This window comes from Microtus pennsylvanicus, chromosome 1 (genome assembly GCF_037038515.1).
Source record: "Microtus pennsylvanicus isolate mMicPen1 chromosome 1, mMicPen1.hap1, whole genome shotgun sequence".
NCBI lineage: Eukaryota > Metazoa > Chordata > Mammalia > Rodentia > Cricetidae > Microtus > Microtus pennsylvanicus.
The window spans coordinates 124,888,238-124,904,492 of NC_134579.1; the positions used below are offsets into that span (position 1 = coordinate 124,888,238).

General features: G+C 50.8%; 1 protein-coding gene across 2 annotated transcripts in view; it reads left to right on the forward strand.

Annotated features, from left to right (window-relative positions):
* The window catches only part of Ssh1 (slingshot protein phosphatase 1), a 54,782-nt gene that overhangs the window by 18,853 nt on the left and 19,674 nt on the right, over nucleotides 1-16,255 (forward strand). The window contains exons 3-8 of one of the 2 annotated variants that reach the window (XM_075983225.1): nucleotides 1,158-1,261; nucleotides 5,225-5,289; nucleotides 5,703-5,824; nucleotides 10,995-11,063; nucleotides 12,174-12,239; nucleotides 15,105-15,299. In XM_075983225.1, the coding sequence (XP_075839340.1) occupies nucleotides 1,158-1,261; nucleotides 5,225-5,289; nucleotides 5,703-5,824; nucleotides 10,995-11,063; nucleotides 12,174-12,239; nucleotides 15,105-15,299 (621 nt within the window). The remainder of the gene's footprint in view (nucleotides 1-1,157; nucleotides 1,262-5,224; nucleotides 5,290-5,702; nucleotides 5,825-10,994; nucleotides 11,064-12,173; nucleotides 12,240-15,104; nucleotides 15,300-16,255) is intronic. The other variant, XM_075983235.1, reaches the window with a different exon arrangement.

Here is a 16,255-nt window from a genome sequence, read left to right on the forward strand (position 1 = left end):
GAGGTCAAGTTATCTCAGAAGCTGCTGGCCTGCATGCAAGTTTAAATGGTGTTTTCTTAGCATTTAGGATGGCATGCTAGATTTAACTTGCTTTGAGGTAGCGTCTTGATAGCTAGACTGGCTTGAATTCACATTCCTGACTTTTAAATAATTTATTTGACTATTTATGTGCATTGGTATAATGATGTCAGACTCTCTAGAACTGGAGTTACAGACAGTTGGGAGCTGCCATTTGGGTGCTGGGAATTGAACCCTGGTCCTCTGGAAGAGCAGCCAGGGTTCTTAACCACTGACCCACCTCCAGGCTCTGAAAGAAGAAAATCATTAACCAAATTATAAGTGAAAGTTGCAAGAATGTGTTTTGTTGTTTGGTTTCTTCTCTGCCCTTTTGTGCATCCTAGCCTTACTGCGTGAGGGGTGTGTGTGTGTGTGTGTGTGTGTGTGTGTGAGGCGTGTGTGTGTGAGGCGTGTGTGTGAGGTGTGTGTATGTAGAGGCATGTGTGTGTAGGTGTGTGTATGTGAGGTGTGAGAGGCGTGTGTGTGAGGCGTGTGTATGTGTTTGGAGGCGTGTGTATGTGAGGTGTGAGAGGCATGTGTGTGTGAAGTGTATGTGTGTGAGAGAGAGGTGTGTATGTGAGGGGTGTGTGTGTATCAGAGAGTGACAGAGAGGGGTGTGTGAGTGTGGGTGTCACTAGGGATTAGTTCTAGGGTCTTTTGTAAGACAAATGCTCTATCACTGAGCTATCAATCCCCAGCCCCTTCTTCTTCTTTTTTTCTTAAAAAAAAAAAAGCTTTCTATTTGCCCAGGCTGGTCTTTTAAGCAGTAGGAATCTTAGGCCTGACCCTCATTTTGATGCTTTTGTTGTTTTATTTCCTCCCAGCCCCCCAGCTAGGGTTTTTCTATGTAGTCTAACTGTCCTGGAACTCGCTCTGTAGCCCAAATTGGTCTCAGACTCACAGAGATCCACCTGCTTCTGCCTTCCGAGTGCTGGGATTAAAGGCGTCCGCCACCAAAGCATCATTTGCCCCTGAGAACTGCAGCTGCCATCATCCCATTGCATGTCACATGCAGCCTGTCCACCCTCGGTGTCCCCTCGGTAGCGCATCTTGCCTGTCTCTCTCGAGATCACTAACTGTGCCCTGCTTTGTTCTTCTAGCTTGAGCGAGAGCTTTTTCATGGTGAAAGGAGCCGCGCTCTTCCTGCAGCAGGGGAACAGCGCTCAGGGCCAGCGGAGTCTTCAGCACCCTCACAAGCATGCAGGTGACGCAAGCTCTTACGTTGGGATCCTTTCTGTGCCACAGTGGGAGGGGAGTCGTCTTCCCTCGCATCCAGGGAAGCAGAGCATCATGGGTTTGTAATGACCAGCCTAGTTGCTGGGATGCAAAGATTCCCTGGGTGTTCTCTGTCAGTTAACATCTCAGCTTGGACAAACGGACCAGCACGCGTCCCAGCTGTAAGCTGTCTCTTGAAGACAGCCTCTGAGGTTCTTTTTTTTTTTTTTTTTTGGTTTTTTGAGACAGGGTTTCTCTGTAGCTTTGGTGCCTGTCCCGGAACTAGCTCTTGTAGACCAGGCTGGCCTCGAACTCCCAGAGATCCGCCTGCCTCTGCCTCCCGAGTGCTGGGATTAAAGGCGTGCGCCACCACCGCCTGGCTTTCTTAGGTTCTTCATAGTTCACCCGAACATTCGAAAATCCCTCGAGGAGGCCATGTAAGAGCCTTTGACTGCATTGAATGTTCATGTGACAGGGTGTCTTTATCGTATAATAGCTGCCTTTTGGAAAGGACAGAAGTAATAGAGTTGGGGACAGACTGAACAATAATGTAGGTCCAAAAACAGACGAGTAAAAATGCCTGTCAAGGCCCAAGGTTGGATTTCTTAGACTACGTGACTGTAGAAATGAAGCCAAACTGAAGGTGGAATGCAAGATGGACACAAGGGGTCCTTTGTGACAGGCATTGGTCTGGAGTCCTTCTGAGGGAGTTTACATGGTAGGGAGGCCGCTCTGTCTTTCAGGACAGCCAGGCATTGCCTCACCCCTGGGTTCACTTTGTTTGCTTGGCCTCTACTTACACAGTGTCTTATGTCAAATGCTGGCGCTCAGCCTGTGTTTTAATATACTGATCCTGTCAACCAAGATTTAGGTCTGCTGTCATTTAAGAAAATAAGTGTCCCGTACGAGGAGGCAGTGTGGTATGTGGAAACGATGTTTGATTTGGAGCATTCTGGCAGTCAGCCTGTGAGCCCAACACTAGAGGGTAGAGTAGAAGCAGGAGGATCATGAGTTCAAGGCCAGCCTAGGCTACATAGCGTATTTTAGGATACCTAAGTCACTTAGTGAAACCATTCTGTTAAAAATAGACAAACAAACAGACCTTTAATCCCAGCACTCGGGACACAGAGGCAAGCAGAACCCTGAGTTCATGACCAGCCTGGTCTACAGACCGAGTTTCAGGACAGCCAGGGCTACACAGAGAAACCCTATCTCGAAAGAAAAAAAAAAACAAACAAACCACAAACCACCATGCTTTAGAGCCAGACAGACCTGGCTTCTGTAAAAACCTTGTTTTATGATTTCCTGAACAGGCAGGGTATACTTCTGAGCTTTGGTTTTCTAATCTTCATAACAGGCATCCAATGCCTCGGATAATGTGGAAGTCACTAATTACGCAGGTGGCCAGACCCAGTGGCCCACACCTGTAATCTAGGAAGTTAGACTGGAAAATTATGACTTCAAGGGCAGCCTAAGCTACACAGCAAGAACCTGCTTCAAAAAGCAAACCCAAACCAGAAGAACAAAACGTTCTCAAGGCACTGGGGAGATGGCACAGTTGGTAAAGCCTTCAAGAGTAGGACCTGGTTCAGTCCCAGGAACCCGGGTACGGTGGTGTACGTTTGTAATCAGGTGATGGAGAGATGGGTAGTGGAAACAGGTGGGTCCTGAGCCCTCGCCGGCCATTAACCAGCTGACATGGCTGATGATGTTCCGGTGACAGATCCTGGCTTGTACAGAAGGTGAGAAAACTCCTGGCGAGCCAAGATGTCCTCTGGGCTCACACGGACACACAGCACGCACCGACTTTTTCAGTGGGGGGCAATTGTGAGCAAGCTCCAAGCGGCCCTCATTTCCACGTCTGCTGGTCTCTGCGGCATGTTATACAGCAACTCGAAGCTCAGGCTTTGTTCAAGTGTGGAATGTGTCCCTACTGTGAGTGAGCTTGGGCAGGAAGTATGAAGCCATTTTGTATCAGACCCTGAGAAAGCTCCTCTGAGTGTCCGTCCCTTGAATGCCCACAGGCAGGAAGACAGTCCTGGTTGATTGGGTCTTCTCCGGGACCTAGTGGTGAGCTTGGGAAGACAAGCCACTGGCTGGCCTGGGATGGCCAGCAAACGGCTTTGCTATGTTCCCTCTCCCTGTTGCCTCTCTGACCACCATGGAGAGTAATCAGAGGGTTAATTCTGTGGGGTTGGGTCAGGTTCATTCGGCCAGTTGGTGTAGGGTCTCGCACTCCAGGCTTCCGCCCTCCGATCTGGATGTGATGTCAGGCTGGGATGTCAGCAGTTTAGTTATGTGTGAAATGCCTCTCTCATTTGGACATTTCTCGGACACGGGAGTGGGTTACTTTCATCTCTGTGACTTGGGGTGGATGGTGGGCAGATCCAGGCAAAGAACCAGCCCTGTGTGGCTGTTTCGGCTCTTAGAGAAAGCAGAGCAGGGAACGCCCAGTGTGAGCTGGTGTCTCAGAGCAGCTGTTGAGTCCCCTGTTGCTGGGAGGATCAGATAGGAGGCACTGTGGCTTTTTTTCTGTCTTTTGCTGATCTTATTTATTGTGGGAAGAACACTTAGCACGAGCTGTGCCCTCCCGACCGAGGGGCAGGTTTCTAAAATTCTAGTTTTCTCCAAGAGAGGAAGTACTGTCTAGACATCACACGTCCATCCTTAAAAGGACAACACGCTATTGCAGCAGGCATGGTGGCTGTGGCTTTCTGGGGCATTTGCTTATATAAGCAGCGCTGTCCTTCCAGGGTTCCCAATGTGGAGAGTGTTTCACAGTGTTACTGCTTCACTTTGTCTCTGGTTTTTGCAGTGCTTTGCAGTGCTGGGCACATATTAGGCAAGTGCTATGCTACGGAGCTGTACCCTCAGCTCCCTGGAGTAGAATTAAAACAAACAAAAACTGTAATTGGGTTTCTTTGGCGCTCTGCACACAATTGGAAAGGTCGATTTTACTGAGTTATTTCTCGCACTTTCATCCAGATGAGGGCACGCAGGCGTCAAGGCCAGGAAAGTCAGGACAGGGATCCTGCATCCCGCCCCAGCAGCCACACCCCTGGAACACCCACCCATCCCTCAGTGAGCTTGCTGCCTGGCCCTGCACACTCTCCAGACCCCAACTCCGGGGTACTGCCCACTGAAGCTCACTTCCCACCCTAAGAGGATTGTGAGTTTGAGGCCAGACTAGACTATGTAGACTCTGTCCAATAAAAGGGAATGGAGCAGGTCTGGGAAGGGAGAGAGCTCGGTGGTTAAGGGCGCATGTTGCCTTTGCAGAGGACCCAAGTTCAGTGTTCAGCATTCTTGTTGGGTAGCCCACAGCCACCTGTAATTCTAGTTCCGAATGATCCAGTGGCCTCTTTTGGACTCTGTAAGCGTCTGCATGTAGACATACACATAATCCCACTATGTGTACATATTTTTCTTAAGTCTTTAAAAGATAAAACCACTTTCTCTGGCTGGAAATGGTAGTATGTACCCACAGTCCCAGGTCCCGGGAGGCTGAGGCAGGAAATTTGCTGCTTTAGATGACTGTTTCTTTACTTCTCTTAGCAATGAAGAACAAAGGACACGTTAATGATTTCTTTTCTATGAAAAGAGAATGATAGATTTTTTTCCCTCAAATAATTCCTCTGGACACCCAGCATGCTCCCTGTCTACCAGGTACAGAAGTAACGTCTAGCTTATGTGAAAAATGCCCAAGAGTTTGGAGAGGACATGTGACACTCAGTCTTTTTCCTTACAGCTCAGCCCTGGGCAGATGCCTCCGCAGCCATGGCTGTGGTTTCTGCCTCCTTGCTAGGGAATATATTTGCCTAGATGTGATAACATTCTCCTGAGGGTTCATGTATGTTTTCCAAAGTCTTTGTTGAAAATGCTGCTGACCACTGTGTTGTCCCAGCCCTTGGAATCGGTCTTCCATTTAAAGCTGTCCTTGTTGGCCTCACAGGTGATCTGCCTCAGCACCTTCAAGTGATGATCAACCTCCTACGCTGTGAAGACAGAATCAAGCTGGTAAGAGCTGAGGGTGGTCTTCAAATGCAGCTCGAGCCCCCCTCGATCGTGATTCCTCTTTCTCTCACACTGTTGCCCAGCAACCAGGGTGCTGGTGACAGGGGCATCACTGGGTGTGTGATGCTCTGATTTTATGCCCAGCACCCTAGAGGGGCCAGGAGAGACTTCACATCTCCCTGGCATCTATGGATCTATGCTAAACATGAATGTAACTTGTACATTTCAGCTGTGTCCTCACTGCACGCAGTTGGCTGTTCCTGTGCCAGGCGCACACTCTCTCTCGTCCTACTCACAAGCACTTGCTCTTCATTTCTTCCCTGATTTGTGGGTGGGGGTCAAGAACTAAAGCCCTTGGTCTTGGTTTGGTGGACAGAGGAAGGGAGCAAACCATCGAGGTGACCCCTTGTCCACAGGCCGTGCGTCTTGAGAGCGTCTGGACCGACCGTGTCCGCTACATGGTTGTGGTGTACACCAGCGGGCGCCAGGACACCGAGGAGAACATTTTGCTGGGAGTTGACTTTTCCAGTAAGGAGAGGTGAGTCTCAGGATAGCATTTCCCATCAGAGCAGGAGATGGGTCCCTGTTGGCAAAGGGCTTTCCTGGTATGCTGGGGCGAGTCTCTCTGGAAGATGGGGGGGCACCAAGACTGGGGCCACCAGACTCTGGGAACAGGACGTGCTTTTCCAGCTCTCACTCCTCTGCCGCTGTGATCCCTCTGGAGAACGCACGTGGCTCAGAGCAGCAGGAGAGGAGACGTGGGACTGCTCTCCGTTACTCTGTATTTACCTGGGTGGTTTACAGAGAGAAGGCGTTTGTCTGGCTTGCTGTTTCAGAGACTGCAAGTCTAATGGGAGGCCTCTCTTTGGCCATGGGGTTGACATCACAGTAGTGGGAGCATGCGCAGAAGAGATCAGATGGCGAGACAGAAAGCTGTAGGAGGAGATAGGCAAAGCCAGCATTAATTCCTTCTGAGGGTGGAACCTAGTGCCATTTCCACCAGGTCTCAGCGCGTAAATGTACCATCTCCTCAGTGCTGCAGATTTGGGGACCCCGTTTCTACGAGGTAGAGATTTGGGAGGAGACCTCAAACTTGTAGAGAGGCGTCCTACATAGAGTTGCTTCCTGAGAGTGTGGGAACGACAGTGAGCATCAAAGGACAAGCTGGAGTCAGCCAGGGGATGCCTCCCCGACAGACGGCCTGCACAGGAATGTGTCGGTGGGCCTTGTATGAAATGCCCTGTCTGATCTGCCGTAGCAGATCAGTGTTTGTTTTTGGCAGGTCCCTGGGTGAAAGCATTAAGGCTTGCGGTTCCCCAAGACTGGAGGCCAAGTAAATTCCATTGTGACCCTAGCGTGGCATGAAATAACACTTGTGTAGGAGGTCATTGCAAACCCTAGATCTTACCCGATTCATTGCTAAGGGGATGGGTTTTTGTCCTATCCTGTGTAGGAGGTCACAGGCTGGGCCCCAGGTCTGCCGAGACATCACAGCACACATTGAGCTTAGCAGAAGACCACGTCACCACCAGAAATGCAAGAGACTTAGCAATGGCATGGTGCCAGCTTTGTGAGAGCCCAAGTGGGATTTAGGGTCCAGTAGGCAGCGTGGTGAGGTCAGATGTGTCGGGCAACAGGTGGACCCGTATTGTTGTTCAGGCTGGGTCAGCAGCAAGAAGAGTTCCAGAGGTCACATGACCACAGTTGGGTCGTCTTGTGGCTAAGCCCTTTGTCATAGGCTGGTGACCAAGACTGTCCTGTTTACTACATGTGAATGAAAACAAAAGAGGGGATAAATGCGTCTCGTGGCTCCTCTTCCCATGCCTCCTAGCACTGGGAGGGAGTTTGCTGCAGCACAAGGCAGAGAGGAGCTGCGTCTGTGGCTTTGCATGCTGAGGGATGCTCTGAAGACCAGCCAGTGTGCTAGTCATTAGGAGAGCAGTGTGGGAGCTCTGTGTGTGTGTGTGTGTGTGTGTGTGTGTGTGTGTGTGTGTAACTCGTGATCCCCCTACTTCAGCTTTTCAGACTCGAGCACTAGTGTGTGGCAGTGTCAAAGTTACGGTTTTTCAGTTGATGTCCTAGCCCTGTAGGAGTCTTCCAGGGACAGTAATTTTTCCATGCTGGTAACCTCCTCCAGTACTGAACGGGCGGGGGGGGCGGACAACACGACTGTCTCCTGTAGCCTCTACCCCCATGTAGCAGTAGTTTCTTGTCAGACAGCCAACCCACTAATAATGACACAGAGACGTATTATTAATTATGAAAGCTCGGCTTTAGATTAGTCTTGTCTCACTAGCTCTTGTAACTTAAGTTAATGTGGTTTTATGAATCTGCTTCTGTCATGTGCTGCCCACCCTGCTTCCTCCGTGTCTTCTCCCATCTCTGGCATGCCTAGATTCCATCCTCTCTACCTGGAAGCCCCACTATATCTCCTGCCTAGCTGTTGGTTATTTTTATTAGTCACAGCAATACACCTTCATGCAGTATACAGATATCCCCAACACCCCTATTTCGGTCCTTACTACAGAAGCCTCATGGGAGTCCACTCTCCTGGTCACCTCTGCTGATCCTGTAGCAGAGCCTGGTGCTGTTACCTGGCTTATCCTGTGCACCCTGTGGGTAAGGGCCTGGTCCTTACACTTCAAGGGCTCTGAGAAGCTGAAGCTGAGTTGAATGCACCAGGGTCACTCATGATGTAGCTGGGCAGGACTCAGGCTCAGCATACCCCATTTGCATTAGCTTTTCCTCAGGGGATGCACGGGAATGTCCAGTCATCCCAGACAGACGTAAGGATGACTTCACCAAAATCCAATTTGCTGAGACCAGTGAGTTTAGTGGGCTTTCTCACAGAGCCCTGGTGAGGGGATATGTACATCACCTTAAAGTCCCCCTCATCATGCATGGTGACCTTGTGGACTCTACATCGTGTAGGCTGCTTTCTCAGTCAGCCATCATTTTCTTTGTAGAGTCTGGGATCTCCCAAGGTCATGTGTGGAAGGGGCACGACAGCAAGAATCCCCGGTGCCAGTCTCCTGGTCCTCCCCAGACAGTTCTTGTTGCTGAAGACTTGGCTACCACTGAATGGTTCTGTTCTGGTTGCTGAAGTACAGGGGCAGAGTCAGAGTGGCAGCTTGTGACCGGGGAAACAGCTCTGTCCAGCACCGTGTCTCTCCTGATGTTTGCAGAAATGCATGCCTTGTGCGTTCACTTATTCGGGTACTTGTGTGTGTACTCGTTAGCCCTTCTCACTTGCTGGGAGTGCAGTTCAAGGCCATGGAAGGTCGTTAGCCTCCAGCTGCAGTCTGCGGGCTCCTACCCTCATTCCCGCCCATTCTGATGAGCCTGTCCTTCCTTGCCACCTCCCGGCATTCTAGCTTTGGTTCTCATGAGTCCCTCTCTCCCTGTGGTCGTCTTGCCTGTGCTGTGTGTCCAGTGTCTCCCTAACTAGGCCCTGAGTTAGAGCTCCAGCCTGGGTGCAGGGTCAACCCCAGGGCAGTTAGAGGTCTCCACAGATCTGGAGTGAAGAGCACTGGTTGCTCTTCCAGAGGTCCTGAGTTCAGTTCCCAGCACCCACATTACTGCTCACAACTATTGTCCCATGAGATCTGATGCCCTCTACTGGCATAGAGACAAAATACCCATTCATGGAAGATAAGTAAATAATTAAAATGACCTTTAAGAAAAATAGAAAGGGGTCAAGAGACTGGTAAGAAACTGAAGCCTTTTCCGCACTGGGGACAGAGGAACAGGGACACATGTTCTCTGTGTCTGGATATATCATTAGGGAGGAGGTGGGTTAGGACAGGTCTGGCCTTCTCAGCTGCTTCTGTAGTCCTGAGTACCAGACTTCTATTCTCCCTGGGCCTCCCCAGCAACCTGCCCCACCTGTGCAATGATTCTCTTCCTAAATTCTTGCCATGAGATTTGTTTTTTGGGGGTGCAGAAAGTGTGAACCCCTGAGTGTGTTCTCATGAGTTCCCAGTGAGAGAACCTACTAGAACTGTGTAAAAAGGCTATGTTGGAGCTGTGGTGGCTGCAGGCACCTCCTTAGGCCTTCTCAGGACTGAGTTAACCTCTGCTTCCAGTTCAGGGACCCTTTGAGTACCATGAGCTGGTGTGGCACCCTCCGTCCACTTTTCCCGCATCTGTAGAGAGCTTCCAGAGCAGGCTCTCTGCCCAAGCCTGTGACTCCTCCCTGCACCTCTGGGCTGGCCCAGGTCCAGCTAGCTGCTTTGTTCTTGACCCACAGGGACCTGCAACCTGCTCCCTTCTCCCGCAGTTGCTCCCACCTACTTCCTCCTTCAGGGCCGTCTGTCACTTGTGACAGTAGTGAAGATGCAGTTTCCCTAACCAGTCCCTGCCTCACTTCCTGTGTGTGTCACGCCAGAGCCACCGTCACTGTCCTGCTCTGTTGGGAGTTGCATGGCAATGCCGGAGAGTCACGGTAATGACAGCCGTTATTGTCACAGTCACTGAATGCATGGAACTGTTGCCGTTATTGTCACAGTCACTTAGTGTGCTGGGCCCTAGTCCTCCAGGGAGATCTGTCCACTGGTGTGCCAGCCGGTAACGCTTCTTCTGATTGATAGAACTGTCTCATGGACAGTTTCAGCCTCTGCTTCCCCTGGAAGGTTCCAGACCTGCTAACACATCCCAGGGTATGTACCCAAACAGTCTCTCATTTTGGGACATCTAAAGGATGCTCTCTTGGCCTTGGCACAGTTGCAAAGTCTTCAGAGCCCTGTGGGGCTCATCACGTGTCTCATTTTACAGCCCCCAGTGCTGATGGATGGGCAGGACTGCGAGAGGGACAGAGGGAATTTTCCAACCTGGATGCTTAGTCTAGTTTAATCTGGAAGCCTTGGAACTTTCTTCCCACAGATACTGAAAGGCAGGATGGCGCGAGGTAGGCAGAGCTCTGGAGTGGGGTCGGCTCCCTGAGCCCCAGAGCTCCTGTCACTCTGGCCCAGGAGGGAATAACACCACCCCCACATCCCACCCCATACTCTTCCCTCACCACCACCCGCTCCCAGAGCCGTAGCCCTGGAGAGATGGATAGACTCTTGGAATTCCTGAGGCCCGTGGGGCTGCCCTGGCACAGTTGCAGCAGTCTCTCAGAAGCCAGCTCTTTAAATGCCTGAAGAGTTTTTATCATAGGTCTGAGGAGCCCCTGATAAACCCTCCTCTCTGTTTATCAGTGGCGCCGTCTCTAAAGTAGGTGAGTATCATTTCACTGCTAGGATGGGCAAAACAGAACCGGATTGAACTAGTTTGTAAAGTGGCAACAACACAAAAGGTAGGCAAACAGAAGCCTGAGTATGAGCAAGGTGTGGGGACCTCCTGTTACCCAGGACGGAAGCCTGGGAGGGGTTGTCACGACTTGCCTGGGCTCCACAGTTGGTATGATACTACTAATTTTCCCTACCGTAGTGGGGGCCTGTGATCAGCTGCTTGCCCCAGGGCCCCAAGAGCCCCTCTAGTTGTGGAGTTACAGCCACACCAAAACAGTTTAGGTGCTTTCTCGCTCCCGCTAGAGGGGATGCTCTAGGCCTGTGTCTTCTAGAATCCATCAGTGAGTGGACACAGCCTGGGAACCCCTCTGTGCCAGGCCAGGCAGTTGTAGCCTGGAGCTGCTCGGCAGAAATACGAAGGGAAAACTGCATGTTCACGGGCAGACACTGACTCTGACATCTTCTCTTTCCCTGTAGCAAAAGCTGCACCATTGGGATGGTTCTTCGCCTGTGGAGCGACACCAAGATCCACCTTGATGGGGATGGGTACGGAAACACCTTTAAAAGATACTTTTCTGGAGACTGGAGAGGTGGCTCAGGGCTTCAGAGCACTGGCTGCGCTTACAGAAGACCTAGGTTTGATTCCCAGCACCTACATGGCATCTCACAACCACCTGTAACTTCAGTTCCAGGGGGATCCTACACCCTCTTTGGGCCTCCGTGTGCAACAGGCATGCACTTGAAGCACAGACGTGTGTATGCAGTCACATATAGACAAACATTTTGTGAACTTCGTTATTTCCCTGTACACCAAAGCACCAGCAGAGCCCAGGTCTGTGGATGTAGGGATTTAGCTCAGGAGACACCTCTGCAGGAGCGTCACACTAGGTCTGTGGATAGCATTACGTTGATCACCTCAGAGGTGTTGCATTCTCCTTGGGTCGATGTAGGGATTTAGCTCAGGAGATGCCCCTGCAGGCGCGTCCCACCAGGTCTGTTGCAGTGGAGTGTGTTTGCTGTATTGTGTAAATCATTCTGGGCCCTCCCAGAGCTATGACCCAGAAGTGCACATGTGAGCAAGACATTGCAAGGTCTCACATTTGGGGTGCCAAAGATGCAGCAGAGTTCCAGGTGCCGCTCTGTGGCTGCAGAGGAATCATTGCCACCCAGCCTGGGCAGGTTGGGGGCCGCAGGGTACCACCTGCGCTTACTCCTGGAAAGTGCGGTGCACGAGGAGAAAAGTTGAGAGGGAAGCTGCTCTTGCAGTAGGACTCTGGGCTGAATAAAGATCTGCTCAATGGAAGTGCTGGGATCGTGGGGTATTGTTAAGGCAGGTTGTGGCTCGGTGATAGGATACTTTTGATCTCAGCACCTCTTTAAAAAAAAGGTTTTTTCATTAGTTTATTTTTATGTGAAAGAAAAACAGGTGAGTGTGTGGTGCTAAGTAATGCTGGAAGCCACCCTGCTCACACTCAGCTTGGAAACAAGCCCCGATCAGCAGGAGTCTTCTCTACTTTTACCCATCTAATGTGGCATATCCGCTGTCCCTTGTCGGACAGCAGGAGGCATACTGATCCCAGATCTGGGGTGGGGCTGCACCCAGAGTCTGGAGGTTACTGGACTGAATGCTCACTTCTTTCCCGTTTTCCTCCTTAGTGGGTTCAGTGTGAGCACAGCCGGCAGGATGCACGTCTTCAAGCCCGTGTCTGTCCAGGCCATGTGGTGAGTGTGTTTTGGGGGACTTGGAAGTCCTTAGAAATAGTTCCAACCTGACAACATGGATAGAAAAATCATTTCTGGTCAGGAGTGTGCGTCTGTGTATGTGTGTGTGTCTGTGTATGTGTGTGTGTCTGTGTGTGTGTTTCTGTGTCTATGTGTATGTGTCTGTGTGTTCAGAAACAAATCATGTGTAGCATAAATAACCCCTGTAGCTGTTGGAGGTATTTGGTGCATGTTGGGCGCCAACACCCCCATCCACTGACAGAACACACTCATCGTCCCAGAGGAAGCCACCCCCTCAGCTCCCCGGTCCCAGAAGATTCTGTATGTTCTGTAGCTGTGAACTGCCCTGTCCTTGGAACATCTGCGTGAACACACTGTTACTTGCCTTCCCTGTGTCGCTCTTCCCCCGATTGGGTGTTCATGTTCGTTCATGTTGTGGCATGAGTCAGTCTCCTCTCTTCACAAAGCTGAAGAGCGCCTGTCAGCCTTGTCTCTACCCTGCCATCCCTGCATGCTTGTTTCTACCTTTGATTGTTACTGTAGATGCTGCCACTTGGACTATTCCTGGATGCTTAATTGGTTCGAGGCTCTGCTTTCAGTTCTTTTGAGGTCTCTACCTCTACAAGTGAAATTGCTAGATCCTGTGGAGAATTCTTTTTATTTGAGACTTGGTCCAAGGCTGTCCTGGGAATCACTGTGTAAACCAGGCTGGTCTCGAACTCACAGAACTCAACCCACCGTCACTTCCCAGTTCTGGGATTCAAGGTGTGTGCCATCAGATCCCCTAGTCCTGTGGTAATTCTGTGTTAACCTTCTGGAGAGCCACCACGTGTTGTCCGCAGCAGCTACCCAAGTCCCCCAGCCAAGCTCTGGTCTCTGCAGAGCTCTGTCTACATTATTCTGTTTTATTTGTCGATTGCCATCTTAGTGACCTGTCAAATAGTGTCTCAGTGTGTGGTTTTTATTCTCAATAGCGTGTGTGTGTGTGTGTGTGTGTGTGTGTGTGTGTACACGCATGAGGGAATACAGAAGTGCATGGAGACCAGAAGAGGGTGTAGGACTCCCTGGAGTTGGGAACTGAAGACATGGCTGCAGGAGACTGACTGTGTGTGTGTGTGTGTGTGTGTGTGTGTGTGTGAGAGAGAGAGAGAGAGAGAAACAGAGAGAGACAGAGAGACAGACAGAGAGACAGAGAGGCCCATGAGTTAAGTTTCCTAATTTTTTTGTATGCATTTTATATTTGTGTGTGTTTGTTGAGAAATGTTCTATTTAAGTTCTTTACTCATTTAAAAAGTGTATTAAGGTTGAAGATGTAGCTTTACCTGTTGACCTGGTCAATACCATACCATCCTGGCACGCACTTACTTATTCCTTCCCCTGGCACTCAGTAGGTGTTCTGTCTGTCTGTGTGGCAAAGGGACAAGAGCTCTGCTCCGCTGGAGCAGCGAGTGGCTGGGGGGTGGGGGGATCACAATGTAAACGGGGGTCGCCTCTTGGGGTTTAAAGCATCTTGAAGGGAGGTGACTATGCATACGTGAGCAAACTTGTATGCCATGCCAAGACAGCTGGGTAGGCGTTCTCATGTTGATGGAGCCTCAGAATAACAGCTGTGAGGCCTGGGTCCAGGGAAGGGGGGCCTCCCTGACCCTCTGTAGTGACTGTGGGTGAATGTGGAAATGTCCACAGCTTCCTAAGTCAGCCTCCTCTTACAGCTCTGTCTTAGGTGTGTCCACCAGAGGTCCTGCGGCCACATGCTCACTGTGGGTGTGGCTCAGCAGGTTTGTAGCAGATAGTGTCACACTGCAGTTTCCAAAAGCTGGGTACTGGTATGGGCTGAGCAGTTCTTGTAACTGCGCAACAGAATAATTGGGATAAACCAGGAAAAGCTTCAAGCTCGAGGAACAGCCCATAGCATTTCCCAGTGACTCTGCTTTTCCAGAGCAGGAGACTCCCGAGGCGCCCTCTCATGGGCCGCTCCTAGAGTTCTGTCCATCCCTCCATCTCACTTCTAGGGTCCTCTGAGGTGGATGAGGGCAACGGAGTCAGTGTTCAGAGGATGAACAAATCAGCAAACGCCCCAAGTGTTTCTTTTGTAACTGCTGGCTGCCTCTTTTCTCTCTAGCCAAGTTATTGTCACCATCATCATTATCATTATTTAATTTAATAAGCATTGGTTCCAAGTTTATTCCCTCAAGCAGCCTAGATGGTAGGGTGGATAAAATTACGAAAAATGAGGCTCCTTGCAGTGTGCATGCGCCGTCATAGAAACCCTCACTTGGTAATGCCCTCTCTTCAGGGGCTGCTTCTGCCGTGGCCAACACTTCCCTCCCTTGGCAGCCTCTTCGTTGAGAAATTTTCAGCCTGATTATTTTTTTCAAAAGAGATAAAAGAGGCTGATTAAATAAAACACACACATTTTTATGCCCTAAGGCCCTAAGATATTACACACTGGGGTTGGGGGCTGTCCACAGATGGGCTCAGGAGTTTCTGCTGTTCTTTAGAGACCTTTCTCCCCCACCCGTAGATGCCTGGAGTACAGTCCTGCCTGTGTTCCAGGTTGCTGTGACTTCAGAAGCAGATCTGGCATCTTTTGGAGTTGGTTGCTGGAATGTGACCCAGCCAGGTTGGAAGAGTTAGAGATTGGGATGTGCCTGCTGCTGGTGTTTGTTTACTTCTTTGGAAAGGATGAGGGATATACTGTCCTCTGAGTTTAGTTGACACAGTCTCTGGGAGCTAATAGTTGTACCTGACTGCCGTGTGGGCAGGGAGTCCCTTCCGGGTGCCCATCCACTGCCATGAAATGAGTACCCTTTGCAAGTTGCAGAACCCAAGTTCCTGGTCCTGAGCTTCTCTCTCCTCCCCCAGGTCTGCCCTCCAAGTGCTTCACAAGGCCTGTGAAGTGGCACGGAGGCACAACTACTTCCCTGGTGGGGTGGCGCTCATCTGGGCCACCTACTATGAGAGCTGTATTGGCTCTGAGCAGAGCTGCATCAATGAGTGGAATGCCATGCAGGATCTGGAGTCCACGAGACCCGACTCCCCAGCCCTGTTTGTGGACAAGTATGTACCCGGGCTGCCTCCCCAATGCTCAACACTGGGTCGTCTCAGGGTCACACTGCTCAACGCTGGGTCCTCTCAGGGTCACACTGCTCAACACTGAATCCTCTCAGGGTCACACCTCTCAACACTGGGTCCTCTCAGGGTCACACTGCTCAACACTGGGTCCTCTCAGGGTCACACTGCTCAATACTGGGTCCTCTCAGGGTCACACCGCTCAACACTGGGTCCTCTCAGGGTCCCACTGCTCAACACTGAATCCTCTCAGGGTCACACCGCTCAACACTGGGTCGTCTCAGGGTCACACTGCTCAACACTGAATCCTCTCAGGGTCACACTGCTCAACACTGGGTCCTCTCAGGGTCACAGTGCTCAACATTGGGTCCTCTCAGGGTCACACTGCTCAACACTGGGTCCTCTCAGGGTCACACCGCTCAACACTGGGTCCTCTCAGGGTCACACTGCTCAACACTGGGTCCTCTCAGGGTCACACCGCTCAACACTGGGTCCTCTCAGGGTCACACCGCTCAACACTGGGTCCTCTCAGGGTCACACCGCTCAACACCACGTCCTCTCAAGGTCACACTGCTCAACACTGGGTCCTCTCAAGGTCACACTGCTCAACATGGGGTCCTCTCAAGGTCACACTGCTCAACACCACATCCTCTCAAGGTCGTGCTTCCCTGCAGCCCCTTCTTAGAACAGGTTTTCAGGTAGAACTTGTTACCTGAGTCTATGGTTCTCAACCTTCTTGACACTGCAACCTTAACACAGTTCCTCATGTTGTGGTCACCCCGACCATAACATTATTTACGTTGCTACTTCATAACTGTAGTTTTGCTACTGTTGTGAATCATGATGTAAATATTTGTGTTTTCCAGTGGTCTCCTAAAGGGGTCTCCCCACACCCACAGATTGAGAAAATGCTTCTCTAAAAGAAGGATTTGTGCGCATTACCT